Source organism: Eptatretus burgeri, chromosome 5 (assembly GCF_056783735.1).
Source record: "Eptatretus burgeri isolate ZD-2024b chromosome 5, Ebu_testis_v1, whole genome shotgun sequence".
Taxonomy (NCBI): Eukaryota; Metazoa; Chordata; class Myxini; order Myxiniformes; family Myxinidae; genus Eptatretus; species Eptatretus burgeri.
This window is the reverse complement of record NC_140965.1, coordinates 503,535-528,031: the sequence shown is the minus strand read 5'-3', so window position 1 is coordinate 528,031 and position 24,497 is coordinate 503,535. Positions and strand designations below refer to the sequence as shown.

At 37.9% G+C, this 24,497-nt stretch overlaps 1 protein-coding gene across 1 annotated transcript in view; it reads right to left on the bottom strand.

Moving 5' to 3' along the window:
* TPH1 (tryptophan hydroxylase 1) overlaps window positions 1-20,924 on the bottom strand; it is a 175,190-nt gene extending 154,266 nt beyond the window's left edge. Inside the window, exon 1 of the mRNA XM_085880358.1 lies at window positions 16,336-20,924. Coding sequence (XP_085736484.1) covers window positions 16,336-16,425 — 90 coding nt within the window. The 5' untranslated portion in view covers window positions 16,426-20,924. The remainder of the gene's footprint in view (window positions 1-16,335) is intronic.
* Window positions 20,925-24,497: the final 3,573 nt, after the last annotated feature.

Here is a 24,497-nt window from a genome sequence, read left to right as displayed (position 1 = left end):
CTCCTCCGAGTTTGTGTTTGGAGATAAATTGATTTTTTTTTGAACCACACACCGAACATATACCTTTTTGTATAACCCTGTTATTTTTACTTTTAATATATGAAATATTTTTCGCATTCGTTTTCCTTTTACATTTGAGACAATAACTCATTTATTTATGAGAAAAATTCCTGCAGAGTGCAAAAACTTTTTTAGTTTCCAACATGCACATTTGAATCTTAATATTAAAAACATAAAGAATCCTGAGAAATGCCTTCACTCTCTCCTCCATTTATTTCAGAAAAAAAAATGAAAAACTTGAATTAAAATGAATATCTTGTCGATGTCAATAGTCTTGTCGAAAATATTGCCAATAGACTTGTCAATTCTTTGTTTTCCTCCTCGGTGGGTTGAGTTATTTTCTGTAATACCCCCAATCTTTTTTTAATCTCACTGGTTTCCATATTTTCATATTTATTCAGTCTCGCTCTTTCCTCCCTCTCATCCTACTCTCTTCTCTCTCTCTCCTCCTTCTCTCTCTTCTCTTTTTCCTCCTTCTCTTTCTTCTCCCTCTCCTCCTTCTCTCTCTTCTCCCTCTCCTCCTTCTCTCTCTTCTCCTTTTCCTCGTCTTCTCTCTCTTCAACTCCTTCCTCGTCCCTTACTATCCTTGAATGGCTGACACCCCATAGAATATCACACATATATTCATCAGGATTTCTTGTTATTCCTGTATCCAAAATAATTTTTTTTACAACAGGAAACCAATAAAATTTCTTTTGAATTTCTAAAAGAGCCTTACCTTTTCTTAACTTTATAATTTTTTCATTATTTAACATTCTAATTAAATCTAAAGTTGTCGGTTTATCAACATCAGCATAATGCCAATCTTTTATTGAAAATACCTCATTCTTATGTTGTAGAACATATTTATTAAAATACCGAATACCCTTTTCTTGAAGGTATGCTTTGATACAGAAATGATAATTTTCTTGAAGCCTTCTTGCTGTGATTTATGTATTAGAAATATATGTTAGAATAATATTATGGCAGGAAACACCTCCCCATCTTCCCAGAGTTAAATCATTTTGTATTTCCTTACTTATTATATAAAATCCTGTTTTTTTCTGTTTTCATGATATAAACGAGGGCAAAACCATTATTATATTTACCCTTATTAAATTCTTTTATTTGTTGTTGACTAATCGTGGCACCACAAAACTCATTCTTGATATGAAGTGGATAATATTCTTCCTTACGAGACTGATTTAATTGTTCCAGGTCTTCTAGGTCAATTTTAAATGACCAATTATTCCCTAAATCATTCATATCATACCCCCATTGTTCTATTCTCATACAAACGATATGCCCTTCTTGATAAAAAAATTATTTTAATTCGAACTGTGAATTCCGTATGACATAGAGATAAAATTTAACACTTCTGTATCTTTGGAATACACGGCCGTTTTATTTACGGATATATATTGTGATAAATCGCATAATCTCACCAAGTCATTCGTGTCAGTCGGGCTTGGATAATTTTTTCATTTATAAGCATTTTTCATGTGAATGTTTTTGGCTATATTATATTTATGTCGTTCAGCCTGTGCCTTTGTGTAATAATTTGATAAATCAATATCCAGTTCTTGGGATACACCAAAGATAGAACCATCTTTACCAACACAAGTCATTTATGTGAGATTAAAAATAATGTCATAAAAATTTTTATTTTTGTTGAGTTGAATTAACACATATAGACAAAATTGACCACAACACTTGGAATTTAATTCTTGGACTTGAAGTGTTTGATAAACACCATTCTGTAAGAATTTTATGACTTCAACAGGTGGTGGAAGACCAAAACTATCAAAATAATATTTGTCTTGACTGTTAAAAATAAAAAGCCAATGAGAACGGTTCCCATTATTATATTCGAAGTTCATAATAATATTCTTTGTATGTTTAGGCACATTTGTTAATTCATCTCTCATAAAAATAACCACATTATGAATTTTTTATTTCTTACAATATTTGAGAAGTTGTAAATTTGATGTTGTATTCTTTCCAAATTCTTTAAACCACTCATCAATGCTCATTTATTTATTAGAAAGATATAATCCATGACTTCTTTTAGTTAATTTTACACCTGCTTGTGCGATAGAAGAAAGCATATCTCCAACTAACAATCTCGCTTTATCAGGCAGACCTTCAAGTTTTTCAGCAAAATCTACAATTACACCACTTCCACGAATTTGTTTCTCCAACTCTTTGTTATGCCTTTCCAATTCTTTTTGAGCCTGGAGTTGAGCCTTCCTTTCGTTGGCAGTTTTCAGCGCTGTTGAAATACCACCCGTCAATGCTCCAACCACACTTAAACCAGCAAATAAAGGAATTAGAAATGGGAGAAATCCCCCACTCGTCTCTCTTATTGAATATTTTTTCAACATTGGTTTTGTCATTTTAATTTTAAGTGAGCCAGTATCATTCAAGATTTTAACCTGTTCTCTTGTGAGCAAAACATCAATTCTTACTGCTCCTTTTCTCTGAATTTTATTCACGTTAATCGTACAAGGCTTTTGATTTTGAACATAAGATGATAGTTTATGAAGATTGATTTGATTAACATATACCCCAGTTGGTACTTTGCCACTCATTTATTTGACAAAAAATTATGTGAGACTAATGATAACACCATTATCTGTATTAATCTGCAATTCTGTTTCTTCCAAAAGCAAACAATATGTATCAACTTCTTCATTCTCTCCTTTTTCAATGTATAGGGAAGTATCCACTCGATTAGACTTTATAGTTTCCTTTTGAGCGCTCAGGTCAAACGCATAGATTATACAAACTTTTAAATGCTGTCATATCCAAAATAGGTTTTTTATTTCCATTACTTTCACACACCTTTTGGTAAGACTTGTATGCTTCAGCAAAATCATTTTTTCCCCAATTAATTTCCAATCTATCTCGTGGATAAAATGTTCCATCTCGAGAAACACGAAGTTGTTTCACCTTCGCATTATCACTCAATGCATTATTCTTATCAGTCGCAGTATCACCATCTGGCTTTTTAAAAAATGATCCACAGATATCGTGGCTTTCCTTCCAGAACACCCAAATTCCACGTGTAAGTGGTTTCGTTGAGTTCAACGTGTTGACATCTTCTTTTGAGATATGATACACTGAGTGGTTTCTTTGAGTGAAGTCTTCGATTCAAGATCTCTTCTGTTTTAAGATTCGGAGTATATTCACAAATATACCAACTCATTTCCTCAATTACAAATTTATTCTGATCACCAAAAGCACTACCAACACTAAAAAGCAATCTATTTTCATTATCATTCCTTTGGAGTTGAAATCTAATTTTAAGACCATACAGAATTTTATCATGATCACAAAATCCAAATATACAATTAAGAGGAACTGCCACAGTAAAACTATAAACTGCTTTTGTATCATCATTATACACACCTTTCCTTTGATTATATCCAGTGTCTGTGTTTGTTCCCGTTGACATATCAGGAATAAAACCTTCGACAGACCCCTTTCCCATTCTATCACTGAATGTATAGTGTAAATTTCATCATTTCAGATACAGCAGAGACATAATCAACCGCTTCAACTTCTTGTGTTCCAATGTACATACGAACACTATCAAACATTTTCCAGAAGAAATCATTTACGAGTGTCGCGTTTGTGTTATTCCCAGCCTTAGTGAATTTAAATTTACACAACAAGAAACTTTCGGATAGATTCAAATAGGTTTGTTGATTATTTATTTCAAAACTTTTTGTACCATTTGCATTCCAGTCTGTTCCAGTTATTGCATTTACCTTGAAGTAATCTTCTTTTTAGTGGAGTTTGAGATGATAATGGTATCATCCAAATCATAGATACTATCAATTGCTTCCATACTTGTATTTATTTTTGGAAAAAAGATGTTTAAACTTTTGAAACCCTGACCCAAGTATTTGAATTATTTTCTGTCGTTCTTGGGGGGACAACTGAGTTTTGCCTTTCTTGATATCTTTCATTGCTTGTAATTTATGAGATTCCTTTTGGGCATCTTTTATGCTCTTTACAGCACCTGCTATATTTCCCACAGCAGAAGCAGTTGAACCAATTAGGTCTTTATGTTTTGAGAATAGTTGAACCGATACCCATTCGAGTATCAATTATCCCATCTCCTCTAAATTGATGTCCAACACCCCTTTGTCTCTTAGGTTTATAGTATCCTCTACCAAGAAACACACCTTCACCCTTGTAGTATGGGGAAAGGAACATCCCATCCCCTGTAATTATTTTATATTTTCCCAACTCGTGTTTACTCACAATAACCATCGTATTTATTTATTGGAAAATTTCACGTTGGTGAATTCTGATGCATATAACTTTTCCATCAAAAGAAATCACACGATTATCTTGGTCGGTTATCCTAAAATTTACTCTGTATATGGGTTTTTCTGACACAGGGAGATAAACCAAATTTTTGGGTTCCATATTGAATTTATAACCAATTGGGGTTGAGTATGCGCTGAATGAAAATATTGTATTTGTTTTTATTCCATCATTATAAGCACCATCAATCAAATCACAGTGAATTAACACCGAATTTATTCCTGAGGATATTTTAATGACATTATCACTGCAAAAGGTCCCATTAGTTTCAATCTTTTTTGAGGAGAAACCCAATAACTCTCTAAATGAATTATCAATTGTGAAATCAACCTTCTACTTATTTTTAACTTTAATCGTTGATTTTTAAGTATGTTTTTGAATGTCTATAACAATATTTTTTGGTTCATCACCCTGTTCTTTCATAAGACGAGCAATTTTGGAAGATATTTGAGAAATCTCATATGCTCCGGGTGAGACTGTTATCGTTTTGTATCCACTTCCGGGATAATAACTAAACTTGTCATTTTTATCAGTTCTATTAACTAAGGTATTATAAGTTTCCATGGACAATAAAGATGCCTCATATTCTTTTGTTGGGTCAAGTTGTAGTGGGTATGGGAATGAAGATGTCTGGTCGCTTGTTGTGAAATTAAAACAGGATTGTGCTTCTCATCTTATTTAATATGAGATAAAATGTCTTTATATTGAGATTTATTAATAATTTTCATGTTCATCAACTGGTCTAAAATGGCTGATGCTTAATTTAAAACAATTATTTCCAGCCTTCTTACTACCTTATAACAATAACAGTCTGTTAACTAAATGTGATGGGTCATTTGGAAGAAAACTAATACCTGAACCAAGGATACTTAAAGCCTGAATAATGTGTTTCTCCTTCTCATTTTTTCTACTTTTACCAGAAATACTAACCCTATAATTCAGAGTGTTCAGCAGATCAATATACACTCTATCATCATTATTTTTCATATCCAATGGTTTATCAATATACTTTGATTCATCCCTTACAGTTGAACCTTGTCTTCCATCTTTTGTGAGAAGAAACATTAATCTCGGAGTGAATTTAACAGGGGGTTGAGCAGAACCCAAGAACCTTAATTCATCAATAAATATCAATACTTTTCTTGAACAAGATGAAATATTGCTGGTTGTTCTGTTGGAATGAGTCCTGCTTTGGTTTTTGAATCCGCTGAATATTCCTTGTTTTGAAGAGCATTCACAATATAATCAGCGGGTCGATTAATCTCTTCCAGTTGTTGAAATAAACATTCATCATCATATTCTAATTCTCCTAAATGCTCTAATTCTTCCTCAGTCATTTGATCAAAATCTTTTAACATTTGAAGTTTTTTGTATATTCTTCTGTGGGAACTGTGGAAACATCTTTCATTTTTTTTCTTGGGAAGTTTTTTAAAGTGGTTTAAAAAAAATGTATCTTGTTTTCTTTCAAATGCTTCTTCGCCCGTTAGTTTCTGTCTGCGTTTCTTCTTTATGTCTTCCTGTTGTTTTACAACTTTAGAAACCAACTCTTGATGTTCCTTAAATCTTCCTGCTCTTTCTTTTGCATCCATTTATTTATTGGAAAATATAATTTAATGAATTGTAAAGATCAACAGGGAAATTTTCCTTTTCTTCATCATCCAAGTAGATGTGTTCAAATAAATACTTTTCTTTTAATATTTCATCAAACTCTTTATTAACATTAATATGAGTTGTAATTTCTTCTTCACTAATACTTGCTTCTCTGCTTCTCATACGTTTGCATTGAGTTTCTTCATCAACATCAAAACCGAATGATAAAATCTTCACTCCGCTCAGATGTTTAATAATTTGTGTCGTTCCTTCTGGATTAGTTTCTCATATCCCAAGACCACCAGATTTTAGTTTCCTTAACTCACTCTTACAATGTGAATATTTTGTTGTACCAAGAGAAACCTCCTCAAAAATTTGACCTTCATTCCTCAATCGCATATGTTCCTCCACTGAAATATAGTGATAATCTTCACCTTTTACTTCTCCAGGTCTTATTGCTCTAGTTGTTGTTGATACAATGCATATCACGGGGTGTTTTTTAAAGTAAATTTACAATATTCTCATTTGTACTACACAAGAACCTTGATTTATGAAAGTTTTTTTCAGAAGCAGATTTATCCACAAGATTTATAATAATAGTTGTCATTTATATATGCAATTGTTTATAAAACAAAAAATATATCCCTGAATATCTCATCTTGTTTCACAACAATATATTTATATTTTTCAGTCATGTGCTTCATGTAATCCCCAAATTCCTTTTTACTACATAATGTAGAACAATTATCTCTCCAGAAATTATTTATATCTATTGAATTTAACTTGAATAAAATAATAGTATTAGCATTGTTTCTGATGGAACGACGAGGAAGTTGAAAGTACGATTGACTAAGATAAATACAATTACAAGAAGAATGTCTCCCTCTTGTGTTGTAGCTGTCCATTTCCGTTTGGTTTCTCTCATTAACACAATCATCAAAGATAACGAGGTTCTTTTTTGATTTATCCAAATCTTGGGGAGATGGTATATCATCCGTATTATCACTAAGAATACAAGTTATCGGTTTTTATTTCATTTTACATCTCTGTGTATCACAAAATAGTTGAATTATATCTTCAATGTTATCATGATTTAGGTTTTTTTGAAGTTTAAATAAACCGATTATATCTTCTTTTTGAAGACCAGCATTAAAACCTTGTGAGAGTCGTTGATACTCTGGTTGAAAACTCAACTTTGTGAAAATTATTAAATTATCATAATCTAAAAAGTTGGGAGTCAGGAGCATCTTCAAAAGTGAGCAGGTTTTTCCACATCCGCTTGAACCAACTATGAGACATCTGAATGAATTTGGAAGATTTTTATGGTTGTTAAATTTTATCTTATTTTCCCAAATGGGTAAAAAATCATTCACTTATATATTTGGAAAACAGGTTATTTAATTTAATATTGGCTTTTTTAGAAACTCTATATTTTATCCCAAGTTCAGGTTTAATTTCAAGATAATCCATTATTTTATTTATGCAATATCTTGTGTTGAGATTTCCCTGAAAATCACATCCATGAATAATATATAACAACAATCCTTTGAACATTTCTCTAATACGTTCAGTTTCTTCCCTTGTAAGGAAAGGTGTGTTATCACCCTCATACTTTCCATTCATTTCTCAAAATCAATCTTGTAAAGTAATTCATTTTTGGTGTAAATCTAAAAGAATTATTTTCCTTTTTAAATTTTTTATTTTCATTAATTAGAAGATAATCACAGAATATACATTGTTTATAGGCTTTTGACTGTGTTTAATCCCCGTCTTTTACACGCAGGACAATTCTCAAATTTGTCATCTGGAGAATCAGGAAAGGCTAGCATGTTTATAAAGTAAAACTTTACTTAAACTGAAATTCATCTGTACTTTCAGTTGCATATTGACTCATATTTAATTATATTACCATCGATATCTATATACTTTTTTTCATTACCAGATACAACTACAACATTTTTTAGATTGAAGGTAATTTTAAAATGATCCTTAACTCCTATTGAACGAAATGTCATTTCACCTGATATATTAACATCCTTTATTTCATCAGGATTTACATCTTTAGGGTTGTTGAAAAAAATACAAATTTCTCCTTGCATATTACAGATGGTCTTATCTTTTCTTTCTAAAGCTTCATCCATAAGGTTTTTGTTTTTTGATACTTTTTCTTATTTCCTTGCTTTTTCTAGTTTTGACTATATTACCAGCAGGAGAGGAGAAACTTTTGTTTGAGATCCTTTAATTGATGTTCTACCAGGTATTCTAAAAGCCCTTCTACTGAAGGAAATTGAAGAACTCATCTTATCCACCATAATTGTTTTTATCCAATCGTTGTTATATTTATCTTTGTTCAATTTTACATCCTTGACATATTTCTCAGTTTCTTTTACAAATGAAGAGATTGATTGAAACTTGTCTTTTGTGTCTTGAAACATTGTATTTATTAAGTGAAAAAAGTTGGAGGATAAAATGGTTTTAAGCACAGATTCACCTGTAAAATAAACAAAATTTTCATCAAGAAAATTTTAGTTTTAGCAAAGTTTTATTATATAAATATGGTGAATACAACATACTGCGATGTTTGTAATCACGAATATAAAACATTATAAAAAACACCTTCAAACCAACAAACACACATTTAATCTATTTCATCAAATATCTCCTCTTGAGTTGGAAAGAAAACATCGTGATTTCTGCTCAAAGGATGTTTTGAAGAGTAGTTATAATAGACATCTTCAATCACAAAAACACAAGAAAAATGAGTTTAAAGTAAAGGGAGACTATTATATTGAAAACACTGATGGGGCATTTCAAGGGCACATAAAAATAAGGATTTTTCAATTTGGAGAACCCGGTCCATCATCAATAGCTGAATCAATTGAAATAGTGAAACCTCATGTTGAAAAAGTAATTAGAAAGACATTAAAAGAAATGAAGACTTTAAAGTTTTATATGGGAGTGAAAATGAATATGAAAAGAAAAGATGAAGACCAAACTCCTTATATGAGAACAGATCTTCATTTTATAACATCATTTCAAGATTTTTTTAAATAGTGGGGTTTATGAAGAATTTTCAAGACAAGAGGAGGATGTTGATAATCCAGTGGTAGGAAGTTGATTTCATATTTAAAAAATCATCTTTTTAGATCTACACATTCTAAAATCAAATCCTCTTAAAGCTTCTTCTTATATTGAATTACCAAAAGAAATAAAACTAAAGAAGGCAGTTGTTAATAGTAAGAACAATGATAATAAATGTTTTCTCTGTTCTGTTCTTGCTCACTTACATCCACCAAATTGTAATTCAGAAAGAGTAAAACAATATATGAAATATGAGAATACCTTGGACATGAAAGATTTTAAATTCCCAATGCCACTAAAAGATATTCCAAAATTTGAGAAAAAAAATAATCTTTCTATTAATGTATATGGATTAACGGATACAAACAAAGTTCAAATATTAAAAATTTCAAACAACGATTAAAATGAAGAAACACATTGATCTTTTATATTTTAGTGTTGGAAATAATTCACATTATACATACATCAATAATTTATCAAGATTAATCTCTTCTCAGGTATTCAGAACAGCAAACAAAATATATCCTTGTAAGCGATGTCTTAATTCATTTCATACAAAAGAACGATTAGAACAACATTCAAAATATTGTAGTAATCATAAATCAGCTGCAATTACAATGCCGAAACCTGGTGAAAAAATTTCTTTTGAAGATTATAATAAATCTCTCATGCACCCATTTGTGATATATGCTGATTTTGAATGTATCCTAAAAATGATAAATACTGCTTCTCCTAATCCAAAAGAATCATATATAAATAAATATCAAAAACATATTCCTTGTTATGTGGTTTCTGTTTTTATATCAAATCATCTGTTGGAGAAAAGTATAATACACTTGAACATTATAGTTGAAAAATAGCTTCACAAGAGTTTGTAAAACGATTCGAAAAGGATTGTATAAGACTAACTAAATTAATGAAAGAAACAAATGAACTGATGAAATTAACCGAAGAAGAAAAATTAGAACTTAGAAAGAACAATATCTGTCATCTTTGTCCCTGTGTTGTAAGAGGCGACCAGGGTTGCGTCAGGAAGGGCATCCGGTGTAAAACATGTGCCAAATCACTATGTGGATCATACAGATGATCCGCTGTGGTGACCCCTATCGGGAGCAGCTGAAAGAAGAAGAAGAAGAATATCTGTCATATTTGTGAGGAGGAAATTGAGGAGTCTAAAGTTAGGGATCATTGTCATCTTACTGGTAAATATAGAGGTCTCGCTCATTCCTGTTGTAATCTTAATAATAAATTTCCTTCTTTTATTCCAGTCTTTCTTCACAACAGCGCCAACTATGATACACATCTACTTATAATTGAACTTTCAAAAACACCAGTGAATATTTCTGCCATAACAAACACAAGACAAAAGTATATTTAATTTACAAGAATGATATTCACAAAACCTTGAACTCGTATTCGGTTTCTAGATTCTTACAAGTTTCTGGAAAACCACTAGCCTACCTAGCATCAAATCTTAGCTCCACGGGGTCTTTTCCAAATCTTAATTCATTCTATCCAAAAGAGGAAATTCTAACTAAAGAGGAAATTCAGATTAAAGAGAGAATTCAAAGTAAAGAGGAAATTCTAATTAATGAGGAAATTAATGAAGAAATTCTAACTGAAGATGAAATTCTAATTATAAAGAAAATTCAACAATGAATGAAATCCTAACTCAAGAGGAAATTCTGATTAAAGAGGGAATTCTAACTCGAGAGGAAATTCAAACAAGGAATGAAATTCAAAGTAAAGAGAAAATTCTTACAAGTAAGGGAATTTATCCTTATGATTATATGGATTCATTTATGCGATTTAAAGAAAGACAACTTCCTTCAAAAGAAAGTTTTTATAATAAACTTTATGAAGAAGAGATCAGTGATAAGGAATATAAACACGCACAAGAAATTTGGAAAATATTTAAGAAAAAGAACCTTGGAGAATATCATGATTTGTATCTAAAAAGCAGATGTTTTATTGTTCACTGATGTGTTTAAAGCTTTTAGATCACTCTGTCATAATAAAAATTGTTATGGATTAGATGCTGCCCACTATTTCACAGCTCCAGGTTTAGCTTGGAGTGCAATGTTGAAAATGACAAAACAAGATATAGATTTAATCAGTGATGTAGATATGCTTTTGATGATTGAGAAGTCCAAGAGAGGTGGAATATCACAAGTATGTTCAAAAAGATATGCTAAAGCAAATAATAAATATCTTCCAAATTATGATAGTGAAAAAGATAGTAATTATTTGATGTATTTTCATGCTAATAATTTGTATGGATGGGCAATGTCTCAATCTCTGCCTTATGGTAAATTCGAGTGGGTGGAAGAAAAGGATTATGAAAAGGCTTTGATGAATATTGTTATTTCTTCTCAACAGGAATTGAATGAGGAAGAAGATGGTTATTATTTTGAAGTTGATTTGAGGTACCCGAGTGATTTTCACAATAAGCATAAAGACCTTCCTTTTGCATGTGAGAAAGAAACCCCAAAGAAAGAATAGTTAAGTGATTATCATAAAAGTTTTAATATTAAAGGTAAATCAACAGAAAAGTTATAAACAACATTCTATGATAAAGAGGGATACGTTTTGTGTCAGAGAAGTTTGAAACAGTTTTTGAGAGAAGGATTGAGAGTTGCTAAAATTCATTGAGTTTTAAAATTTAAACGAACTCCTTGGATGAAAAAGTATATTAAATTCAATACAGATATGAGAACAAATACAAAGGTAAAATTTGAAGGGGATTTCTATGAGTTGATGAATAATGCTGTCTTTGGAAAGACAATGGAGAATGTTCGAAACAGGCAAAACATTAGATTTGCAACATCTTGGAAAGAAGCTTCGAGATTGATAAATAAACCAAGTTTTAAGAGAGAAGAGGTTTTTTTCAGAGAACTTTTCTGCTATTCATATGGAAAAGGAAAGTATTGTAATGGATAAACCAATTTATATTGGAACAGCAGTTCTTGATTTATCAAAGATATTGATGTATGATTATTTGTATAATGGCTTAAAGAAAGAGTATGGTGAAAATGTTTCATTGTTGTATATGGACACCGATAGTTTTATTCTGGATATAAAAACTGATGATGTTTATCAAGATATGAAGAAAAATATTGGAGTATATGATACAACTAATTTTAGTAAGAAGAGCGAGTTATTTTCCAAAAAGAATGAAAAGGTTATTGGTAAGTTTAAGGATGAGTTGGGTGGAAAAGTAATGAGTGAGTTTATTGGATTGAGAGCAAAGGCATATGCTTATAAGTATGGTGATCAGATTGATAAGAGGTTAAAGGGAATAAAGAAATATGTAATAAAGAAATCAATAACTTTTCGAAATTATTATTATTGTTTGATGAATAAGAAAGAAGAATATAGGAAAATGAATACAATAAGAAGTTATAAACATAAGATATATAGTGAAGAAGTACAGAAAAAGGGCACAAGGAGCCTTTGATGAGATTTATTTTAGATTATGGAATAGATTGTGTTCCATATGGATATTGTATGATAGAGTGCATAGAATAGATTGTGTTTTAATGATGGGAAGATGGGTTCAGGTTTTTTTTAGGGCTACCGCCGCGTTTTTTTCACAATATATAAATGGTCAAACCAAGTATTAATCAAACAAAAGAGTGGAGAAAAATCTCAGTCTTGGTATATAAATGGAAAACATAATGATGGTGAAAAATATCAAATAAGTCTTATTGAAAAGATGACTAAAACAAAGGTAAATAAAACAAATAAGCGAATCAATTCAAAAACTATTAAGTTAGAGGATGTAAAGAAAAAAATGAATATCCTTGAATGGACTGAAAACTTTGATGGTTATCAATTGAACAATGAAAAAACAATTTACTATAATCTCAAAATGATATGTGGCTCAGGAGGTGGTCAAACAAGAGCATTAAGAGAAGTTTATCATTTCGGAATGGCACAAAAGGGGTATCTTAAAAAATATAAAGATTCAAATGTTTTGTTTTTAAATATTTTAGATGGGGATTATTGTGCAAAGAAAATTAAACTATTGAAGGAATTTGAGAATGAACAAACCTTTATAGGTTCAATGAGTGAGCTCAGCAATATGCATTGGTTATTTGAAAAAGAGTGTCCCGAGGCTTAGATGTTTCAGGTATTTCTTTAGAATCACCTTTAACAAATCACATTACTACTTGAACAAATCTTTATCTAATTGCATTGGTTATTTGAAAAAAAGTGTCCCGAGGTTAAAAGGGGAGACAAATAAATATACCTTGGGATAAAAAGGGGGTTTCCTTTTTCGGGGAAAAAAAAAAGAATCGCTGAAAATCCCCCATTCATTTACATGGGGAAAAGTGAGCCAGAATCAGTATATTCACCCTATTCACCCTACTCACCTTCTCCACCATGCCGAGCACCAACCACCTTCTCCACCACGCCAACCACCAACCACCTTCTCCACCACGCCAACCACCAACCACCTTCTCCACCACGCCAACCACCAACCACCTTCTCCACTATGCCAACAACCAACCATCCTCTCCACAACGACATCTCACCATCTCCTAAACCACATCTCCCCTGATAAATCGACATGAACAACGTCACCTCACCTTCATTTCCAAAATGACGCCATCTTGTCGCCAGCCATGGCGAGTCCGCATCGAACGGCATCGCTGCAGGCAGACGCGGGGGTTTGCTCGCCGTGCAAGTCAGTGTTTTCGCGCACGTCCGCCGGACACGCAGAGTCGCTGTCTTCGCGCACGTCCGCTCTGTGCAAGTTTCACCTCGGAATTCAGAAGAAGAGAGTGAGAGGGGCGGAGCCAGCGGCGGGTGGGGTTAGAGATCAGAGGTGAGAGTGCGGAGATCAGATCTCGTCTCTCGGGCCCTATATAAGGGCAAGCGGAACTCCAAGCGCAGTCAGCTGGTGGAGTGTCTGTCGGGGTTCGGAGCGCCTGGAGCCTGGAGCCTGAAGCCTGCAGTCGGTGGAGAAGCTGAGGAGAGTGGGGGAGACGTGAGCTGGGGGCATGACCAAGCCTGCTGTGCCACGCGGAGCTGCGTGTTCATGTGCGAGCCGGAGAGAGCTCGCCAACCAGCACCGAACGGTCTGAGGTGATCGGGCTTCGGAACAGTCCGAGCATCGCTGAGGGACAGACGGGTTCTTAAAGAGAGCATCAACTCAGAAAGAGCAAAGACCCGTTCGTTCCTCTCAGGCGTTGCCGGCTAGGGCCCGAATCACCAGGCCACGGCCGATCCGCGGCTACGCTAGCTGCCGTGGGGAAAGAACGTCGCGGGTCGCCCCAGCGAGGAAAGTAACCTGTGCGGCCTCTTGGAGCTCCTTCAGTCCTCAAAGCTCCATGTTTATAAAGACCCTGAGAGGTCCAGTCTACCCCCTTGTCTTTGAGGGGGTTTTTCCTTGCTTTTCTTTGTTTGAAAGTTGTGGCACCTTGTCCACGAAGTAGAACCTGTATAGGTAAATGTACATAATAAATAGACGATATTAGCTCTCCTTTGCATTGTTTTTGTTGGCTGTAACATTGCATATGTGCATGCTTGTATACGTGCCTGCATGAATACCTGACTGCAGACGTGTGTGAATAAATGTGCTTGTTTGAATGTTGACCTGTTTGTTGCATCATTTTCCCTCCATTGAACTGTTGTATTGCATTTTGGAATAATAGCATGCTTTTTAATAGCCGATAATAGAATCGGTTCCAGCGAGGCCTCGCAATAATACCCCGCTCGGTTATCCCAAAACGGAGCGAGCTGCTTAAGCGGCTCGTGTCCAAGCAGGCCTCGCTGAGGTACAATCTCTCGGTAATCTACCCGCGCGAATAATTAGGTAAATCGATTATTTGGCGATCGGACCCTGTAGCGCGGGTAGAGTGCGGACAAGGTTGTGGTGTGGTTGGAGCACACCCGTGACTGGTTTTCGGCGTTGTTCTGTAAAGTCGCAACTGGATTGCTCGTCCGGTGGGCGTACGGCCGCGATTCGGCTAAAAGCGGCTGTCCGCACGCCGGCGGGTGGGAAATCTACATATATATATATATATATATATATATATATATATATATATATATATATATATATATATATATATATATATATATATATACATATCACTAAAATTGTCCATCTGAGTGGACCAGCATCGTGTTTCAGGTAAACATGTTCCAAGTGTCACGTTCCACATGATCACTTTACGTTGAATTCCCATTTCTACCAATACACACTCAAAGTTGCTCATTTGAGGTGAGACATTTGCGAACCCATCACAGATTATCCTGCTCGTGATTTTTAAAAGGCAGTCATATGATGGCACGGTGATGCCAGTCTCAAAGAAACACTGGTTGGGCATATGAAATCGCCAGTACACACATAATTCTTCACGAGAAGAGTATTTATTTTTCTTCTTCAAACAGAGAACTACCCTTCTCGACACAGCACAACAGTTTCCATGTGTAAACGCTCCCGAGAGGTCACGGCTCGGTTTGCAGGGTGCATTCATCCCAAGCATGCTGTCCGTGTCCATGTCCGTGTCTGTGTGCACGCTGTGCAACATGATAACATCAAGTTCGGTTTTTATACGACGGTTTCCATATGGAACATGAGTGTACGAACACGATTTCACAATGCACGTGTCATGGGGGGAAATAATTAAATAAATAATTAAAAAAAAAAAAATAAACATTAAAAATAAAAAAATAAATAAATCGCACATCCAGTCGGAATCGGTCGATGTGTGATCAAAGATTCGAAACTTCGACCTTTCGGCTGGTCAATGATGTCTGATTTTAGGATTTCGAAGATAAAGTCCTATCATTCGGGCAAAAATACTGAGCAAATGCACTTTGATATAATAACACTATGATTTGGTGTTTCCATCAAAGCAAACAACAAAATCTCTGTTCAACACAAATTCCAGAGAATCATTTAACTTTCTGTCTTCACACACAAACACAAGCACACACAATTGTTGGGAGCACACTTGCACAACTGATGCAGTGCCCCGTTTCTAGTAAGCTGGTACTCATTTTGCCGACCTCGGAGGAGTGACAGGCTGTCAACCCACTTGGTGTTATTTAACGGTAGGGCAGGGGCTGGAATTCAAGACCCTCAAATGTTAAGCCAGCGACCTTAACCGTTAAGCCAAACACCAGGCTTCCACACATGTTATATATATATATATATATATATATATATATATATATATATATATATATATATATATATATATATATATATATATATGTATATTGTGTATGAAAAAGATGCATACAAATGCACTTATACACAGTTGTACAAACCTCTTTCGGCTGTTGTTTGTGATCAAAATCACGGGTATCCGAGTCAAAGGACCTTCCCCGCCTTCGAGCATCGATCCACTTTGACAGCATGGCGACGAGTTTAGGGAAGAAAGGCTTTCTCAGGAAAGCAGAGCACACACTGGTCACGGGTTCGGGGTTCGATTTCTATTCGAAAGACAACCTGCTCGCCCTTTAAGGCGTTGGGCGGGTTGCACAAGGAGGAGCCATGGTGGGCAGGGTTAAAGGCACCAATTCTGTCCAAAGCGACAATTAGCTTTTGAGGGAAGTAGCTGAGAGATAATAAATTCAAAGACATCTTTACCTGTGTATGTGGGACGTTCTAAAAATTCTCAGTTTATCGTTTTCAATGTTACAAGCAATGCAGGGTGAGGGGTTCGAAGAAGGATGCAATGAGAGGTGCTCAAGAGGACAAAGGAGGACTGCACAGATGACAAAGGTTCAATCATCATCAACAAGTCTGGAATTTGTCATTTGCTTTATCCCATAATGCTGATAATGTTTGTAAATGTGAGATACACTTTGTTCGGTACATAATGCATCCGTCTGCATAGATAGATCGTATTCCCATCAAAACATCTGGCTCTTGATGTGGGGAAGTCAGGTTTGAATCCCATTTGCTATTTGTGTTTATCCATTTTCTACTAATTACGAATATCCAATTACAATTCAAATTAAAGTACACTGTTGTCCACAAACGTCTTTGTCATGCATGTCATTCAGATACAAACTCTTCCATGAGCCATCGATCAATGTACAAAATAAATATTATTGTGTGTATTGAATAAATATTATCGTACTGTATTGAAAAAAAAAGTGTACATTGTCGAGGCTCGTATCGTATGAGAGCTAACACACAACGCACAGCAAAGGAGGGGGGGGGCATGAGACAAGAGGGGCAGGAGTGGGAAGGACAAAACAGTGGGGAACAGAGATATTAGGAGATCTTTGGAAGGGAGAGGGATGGGGTGGAGAACATGGGGTATACAGGATGGACATTATAGGGACTTTCAGGAAGGAAAGCAGGGAATTCGAAGGGGGTATGATTGGATTGGATTAATGGGGGTAGAAAAGATCGAGGTTTTAAATGGGGGAAGATAAGAAGTGGTGGTGAACTGCTGTTTTGAAGGCCTGGAGAGAAGAATGGGATTGAATAAAGTGAGGGAGTTTATTTCAAAGGTGGGGAAAAAGAGGAATGAAAGAGTGAAGGGTGAGCAGTGATGCATGATTTTGGTAGTTTTGCCAAAATTGGGTCATTGGTGGACCTTGAGTGCCCTGCATAAGTATGGTGGGGACAAATCGCAGACAGAGCGGAGGGGGGGGGAGACCAGAGAAGAGACGGTAGTAGACAGAAAGACCACCGACCTGCCATCAGTGAGAGAGTGAGAGGCCCAAACACTCAGCCTCACCACGGGAGATGCCAATAATCATAAATGCCTTGGTTTCCACAGCGTGAAGCCAAGAAAGGTGAGAGGCAGTAGCACCAGCCTGGTAGGGAGAGCAGTACTCCATCAGGCTGTGGAAAAAAGCTTTGTAAATGGACAGCAGTTCAGGTGGGCTGAGGAGGGACTTTGCACGATGGAGGATTCCCAGTCAGCGACTGGCTTTGGAGGCCAGGTTGGAAATGTGGCTTTCCCAGGAAAGATCATGGCAGAAAGTGAGACCCAGAAGCTTGAAAGAAAGGACTTCTTCCAGCGGATTGTTGAGAAAGTGGATGGGGGGGGGGTTTCTAAATGGTCCTTTTGGTCATCCATCATGACTACGAATTGCTTGAGGGAATGCATTTAAATGCTAAAACTGCCAGATATACCAGTGTTTGTGGCTTTATTTCATTTCCACACATGCAATAACCTCTAGAATCTCTTAATCTGAGCTGAATTTCAAAATTTAAACTTCATAATTAAATTCAGCAGCAGTTCTGACTGCTAACAAAGGGCTCATTATTTTGTCTAATTTGGATATTGCTTGATATTCCGGGTGTGTCCGGGTACATGGTGTTTATATGACCGATTGGCGATTGCTAATCGCTTGCCAAACCTGCTGTTCCTTATCAACCGTTTTGTTGGAGTTTTTGCTTGAGTGAGCACTTGGTGAGTGCTAAACAAGCTGCTTGGTTGTTCATTTCCATGCCATGGTTGTACAAGGCAAAAGTATTCACACCGTCACCGAATACATCCATCGACTTGAACAAAGTTCAGGCCCAACTTGCCTGTGTTTGGCCCCGCATTGTCGTACGGTCCCTCGGGCAGTGGCTCTCTGCTGAAAATGTGCAATTATATTTTGACGTTTCCCCTTTTTCTATGATCTTTCATAATAGGACTGGTCACTTTGTCATAGATAGATACATATCAAAATATTAAACATTTTGTTTTTAAAAGTTTCTTCAACCATGTGGTTGGCATGCTTGCTTGAAGCTCTCTTCAAGCTTCGATATCTGCAAGCTTTGATGGAGTTACTGCAGCGCACTTCTCCGTGAGGACATCTCCAGAGTTAGAAAGCAAAATAAATTAGATGATTACAATGAGTAAAAAAAGGTTTTCAATTGTTAGAAAACAATGAATCGCCACAACATGGCAGGATAGCTGAGAGGTGGGCACACTTCCTCGAAGCTGTCTAGTCTGGGTTCCAATCTCGACAAAGCCATAGACGATCATTCCGGTGTTTCACACGCAGGGTGATTTTTTTTTTGTATACCTTGTCGAGGCTCGTATGAGAGCGAACACACAACACACAGCAAGGGGGGCATGAGACAAGAGGGGCAGGAGTGGGAAAGACAAAACAGTGGGGAACAGAGACATTGGAGATCTGTGGAAGGGAGAGGGATGGGGCGAGGAACACGGGGTATACAAGATGGATATTACAGGGACTTTCAGGAAGGAAAGCAGGGAATTTGAAGGAGGTGGGTTGTTTGGGGTGGATTAATGGGGGTAGAAAAGGTCGTGGTTTTGAATGGGGAAAGATAAGAAGTGGTGGTGAATAGCCATTTTGAAGGCCTGGAGAACAGAATGGGATTTAAGAGAGTTAGGGAGTTTATTCCAAAGGCAGGGAATAAGAGGAATGAAAGAGTGAAGGTGTGCAGTGATTCATGATTTTCATAGTTTTACCAGAAGGGGGTTGCTAGCGGACCTTGAGCACCCGATGGAAATATTGGGGGTACATATCGCAGACAGAGCAGGGCGGCGAGACCGGAGAGGAGACGGTAGAAGACAAAGACCACCAACCAGCCTGCGGTGAGAGAGTGAGAGGCCCAAAGACTCAGCCTCATCGCGGGAGAAACCAATGATCCTAAATGCCTCAGTTTCCATGGCGTGAAGCCGAGAAAAGTGAGAGGCAGGAGCACCAGCCCAGGGGGAGAGCAGTACTCCATCAGGCTGTGGGCAAAAGCTTTATGTATGGTCAGGAGCTCAGGTGGGCCGAGGAAGGACTTTGCACGACAGAGAATTCCCAGTCAGCGAATGGCTTTGGAGGCCAGGTTGGAAATGTGGCTTTCCCAGGAAAGATCATGGCAGATCGTGAGACCCAGAAGCTTGAATGAAAGGACTTCTTCCAGAGGGTTGTTGAGAAAGAAGATTGGGGGGAGGGGGGTTCAAAATGGTCCTTTTGGAGAGACAAAATGAGAGTGTGAGATTTGTCAGGATTGAAAGACATGTTCCACGTTTTGAACCAGTTTGTGATTTTAGCCAGATCTGCAGAGAGCGAAGAAGCTGCGGTTTGTGGGTCTGAGGGATGACCGATGGTACGGAAAAAGGTGGAGTCATCAGCAAAGAGAGAAGTCTTTCCAGAGAGTCGGAGAGAACATTGATGAAAACCAGAAAAAAAACACAGGGCCCCGAACGCTCCCTTGAGGAACTCCAGCCTGGACAGGAAGAGGGGATGAAAGAACTCCATTGAGGGCCACACGTTGACTGTGCCAGGAGAGGAAGTCTGCAAGCCATGAGTGTAGATGGCCTTGGATACCAAAGGAAGAGAGTTTGGTGAGCATGACAGGGTGCCAGACCGTGTCAAAAGCACACTTGATATGTCTCGGGATATGGCTCTTATTTCACGTATGGCATTTCGTTACTCCATCCATTGTTAGGAGAGCAGAAGTAGCATATCCAGGGTAGATTGACGTGATCTGAAACCAAATTGATGATCAGAAATCAAGCCATTGGAGAAGAGGAAGGATTTAATATCTGAAGCGATGATGGATTCTATAACCTTGGTGATGATTGGGCGAAGGCTGATTGGTTTGTAGCTGTTGGGATCTGTTTTTGCACCTTTTTATGCAGAGCAGTAATGTTTGTTGATTTCCACGCAGATGGCAGATGACCTTCAGCAAATGAGAGGGTGAATAGAACAGGGAGAGGGTGAGCAAGAGCAGTGGAGCAGGTTTTTAGGACACGTAGGCTGATGCCGTCTGGACCAGTTGCAGAATCTGAGTCGAGTTTTGACAGCAAGCTCTCCACTTTGTCGGAAGAAAAAGACACAGAGTCCAGGGACAGTTGGGTGTGACTGCGTAAGGTGGTTCCAGAAAGTGATGGGTTTCGGACACAAGATTTAGATGCAAACACCGAGTTTAGGCATTCGGCCTTTTCACGTACAGTTTCACAATAATAGCAATTTTATTATTTGTGCTGAATAAATATTATTATTTGTCCTGATTAAATATTATTGTTTGCATTGAATAAATATTATTGTTGTTCATGAATAAATGTTGTTGCTTGTTCTGAATAAATGTTATTGTTTCTGCGGAATATATATTATTTTTTGTCCTGAATACATATTATTGTTTGTCCTTAATAAATATTATTGTTTGTCCTGAATAAATATTGTTTGTGCTGCATAAATATTATTATTTGTCTTGTAATGAATAAACATTATTATTGTATAATAGCAGAGCTATGTGGCACTGCTCGGGGGGGGGGTAGGAGAGTTGTAGGGTCAGCGGAAATAGAATTGCCTGGGGGTAGGGGGTAGGAGAGTATGCTGGCCAGGGGGGTAGGAGAGTTAGAGGGCCAGAGGTTATGAGAGTGAGAGGGGAAGGGGTAGGAGAGTTAGAGGGGAAGGGGGTAGGAGAGTATTAGGGCCAGGGGTAGGAGAGTTATAGGTTCAAGGGGTAGGAGGGGTAGAGGGGCAGTGGGTAGGAGGGGTAGAAGGCCAGGGGTAGGAGAGTTAGAGGGCCAGGGGGTAGGAGAGTTAGAGGGCCAGGGGGTAGGAGAGTTAGAGGGCCAGGGGTTAGGAGAGTTAGAGGGGAAGGGGGTAGGAGAGTTAGAGGGGAAGGGGTAGGAGAGTATTAGGGCCAGGGGTAGGAGAGTTATAGGGCCAGGGGGTAGGAGAGTTAGAGGGCGAGTGGGTAGGAGGGTTAGAAGGCCAGGGGGTAGGAGAGTTAGAGGGCCAGGGGGTAGGAGAGTTAGAGGGCCAGTGGGATAGGATAGTTGGAGGGTCAGTGGGATTGGATAGTTGGAGGGTCAGTGGGATTGGATAGTTGGAGGGTCAGTGGGGTTGGAGAGTTGGAGGGTCAGCGGGGGAGGCAGGATAACTGCTTGGATGGGGGCCAGGAGAGCCAGTATGCCTGTACGGGGGTGGGGGGGGGCAGGGGAACCGCCATGGTGGGGAGAGCTGTAGAACCAGTGAGGCGGGGAAGCAGGAGAATCGCCGGGGTCGGGGTAGGGGCAGCAGCTGGGCTCAACCCCCAGCCATAGAGCCTTTCCACACAAACAGAAACACCCCAGGGATAATACACTGTATCACTCCGCCACGAATTAGACATAGTCAGAGAAGCCAAACCAACACGTTTGCTGCCAAAGCACGTTTCAAGCCTCGGAAAAATACAATGATGATGAACTCAATCACCGATCACAGGAAATGTACGAATAAAGTTCCCTCAAGAGAATGCCAAGGAAGATTTTTCTCTCCGACTCCTCTCTCCCACCTCCAATGCCAACAAGCATCAATGCTGCGCTCCTGTCGCGTTGGCCGGAGGGAAGTTCTCAGACCAAGTCCTTCACGAACTGGTTGGAGCAACTCCCCCACGAACACACATCAACAATGCATCAAAACCACCATCTGCACATGGAAGGACTCATCAAACAAAAAGAAAAAATCTGGACCAGAGGAACACCAAATGGTGGAACAAAAAAGTTGTTAGTGTCAAAAAAAAGTGTCAAAAGCACGAATATGGCTCGTGACAAGCCGATGTCAATGGATTCGAGCACCCGGCTCAAGCATGCCGCGTGGCAAAATGGCGGTGTCATCCTCCTTTAGTCGCACCGCCCAAGCACGCAGCCTCAGCATGTTCAGCCCCCATCAGGTCGACGGCCCAAGACAAAAGATCTATGGTATGCCCCAGCTGGCTTTCCACAAGGTTCAGCATACAAGTCCAGGCATGGCCTGTTCACCAGGTTAGGCCAAATTGGGGTGTTGGGCTCCGTAGGCGGATCGATGGGACCACAAGACGTGTCGAGACGTGTCGGGCCGTGCCGTGAGTAAGGGCAGAGGCTCCGTGGTTAGACGCAGGTTGAACCTGTCGATGACCTCCTCATAAAGTCGATCACCGACTCACACAGCAGCCAGGTCCTCTCGAAGCAGATTGCAGCCTAACCCTCAGGTTCAGTTCCTCCTACTGCCGATCGCACACTCGACCTCAGGCAGACCCACCCCTGCCTTTCCGGCGCTCGCCTCCCAGCCGACGGCAGACAGATCTCATGCAGTCCCTTCCCTGACTTTCTTTCGGCTCGCTCCTCACGACAGCCGATCGCAAACAGACACAGCCGTCTCCTGTACGGCCGATCGCAAACAGACACAGCCGTCTCCTGTACGGCCGATCGCACCACCTCGGCGCTCTCAGTCCCACCTTTTTCTTCCCAGTGCTCGCTTCTCTAGGCCACTCCCTCTCAGAGCGCTGGGCGGGGTCTATTCTCTGGAGAGGGGAAGGAAGGAGAAGAACCTCTCGGTACACCACCACTGCATGAACAATGAACATGGACAGCATGCAGACAAGACACAGAGTACTTGGTGATGCTTCATGGATGAGAGGAAAAGTGTCAAAAGCACGAATGGTGTACACAATGAACACGGACAGCATGTACACCACCCGACACACATGTAACGCCCAATTACCGAACAACCTGGCGAAACATGCATTTAATGGGGGATCTGGGCTAATCCTATATTTAATAACACACCAAGTGCCATTTCCGCAACAATATGTATGCACAAGATACAGTATGTACAAGTGGTGATAAAGCAGCAAACAGTGTGTTTACTTGACTTTATATCCTATGTACTGGCACAAATGTTAATCTGAATTGTAGTGCCATTGGAATACGGTAGTTTCATGGAGTATTACTATACTCCATATAATCCAGAACAAAATACATAAAACATTAAGCATTTAATTACTGAGAAAAAATTGCAGAAAGAAGAAAAAAAAATTTCATGCAAAAACATAGAGGGATGAAATAAAATAAAAAAAAACAACTGAGCAAGGTTGGAATGACACCACATTACAATTCCAGACAATATGACACCACAATCCTCTTATGGATTACCATCATGCCATCTTTTGACATTTTACTTTTGTTGTCGTATTGTGGTATTGTTTTTTATTTCATCCCTTTGTTTTTACCTTTAAAATATTTTTTTCTTGTATATTAGAATAACCTTAATATAAATATTAATGTATTGAATTCAAATCAATGTCCTTCATGATTCAGACATTCGTTTCTTTCTACATCGCCCGAGGAAGATATTGTTTGAAATGAACAATGTTCATTCATCAGAATTTTGAAGATCTGTTGAAAAAAATTTTGAATGTCAGTTATTTATTGTTGTCATGAATATCATTTACGTAAACGTCATTTTTGGGATTGGTTTGGAGGATGTCTTATTCTCAAAATCTTTTTGCTAACGGAAGTCATTCTTAAATTTCAATAAAAATGTTCAGAAGAATTATGAATGAGCCTATTTTTAAACAACGACAATAAAAATTAAAAGTGCATGTAATCCATTGGGACCGTACAGTACTCTGTTCAGAGCCTCAGTGTTGCCAAAGCAGTCTCCTGGGCTATTGGGGACAATCCGAGGCAGGTCACCACTCCAACACAGGATACTCAAATGGCTCAATCATCCCAGTCGGCTGGTATTCACTTTGATGACCTTAG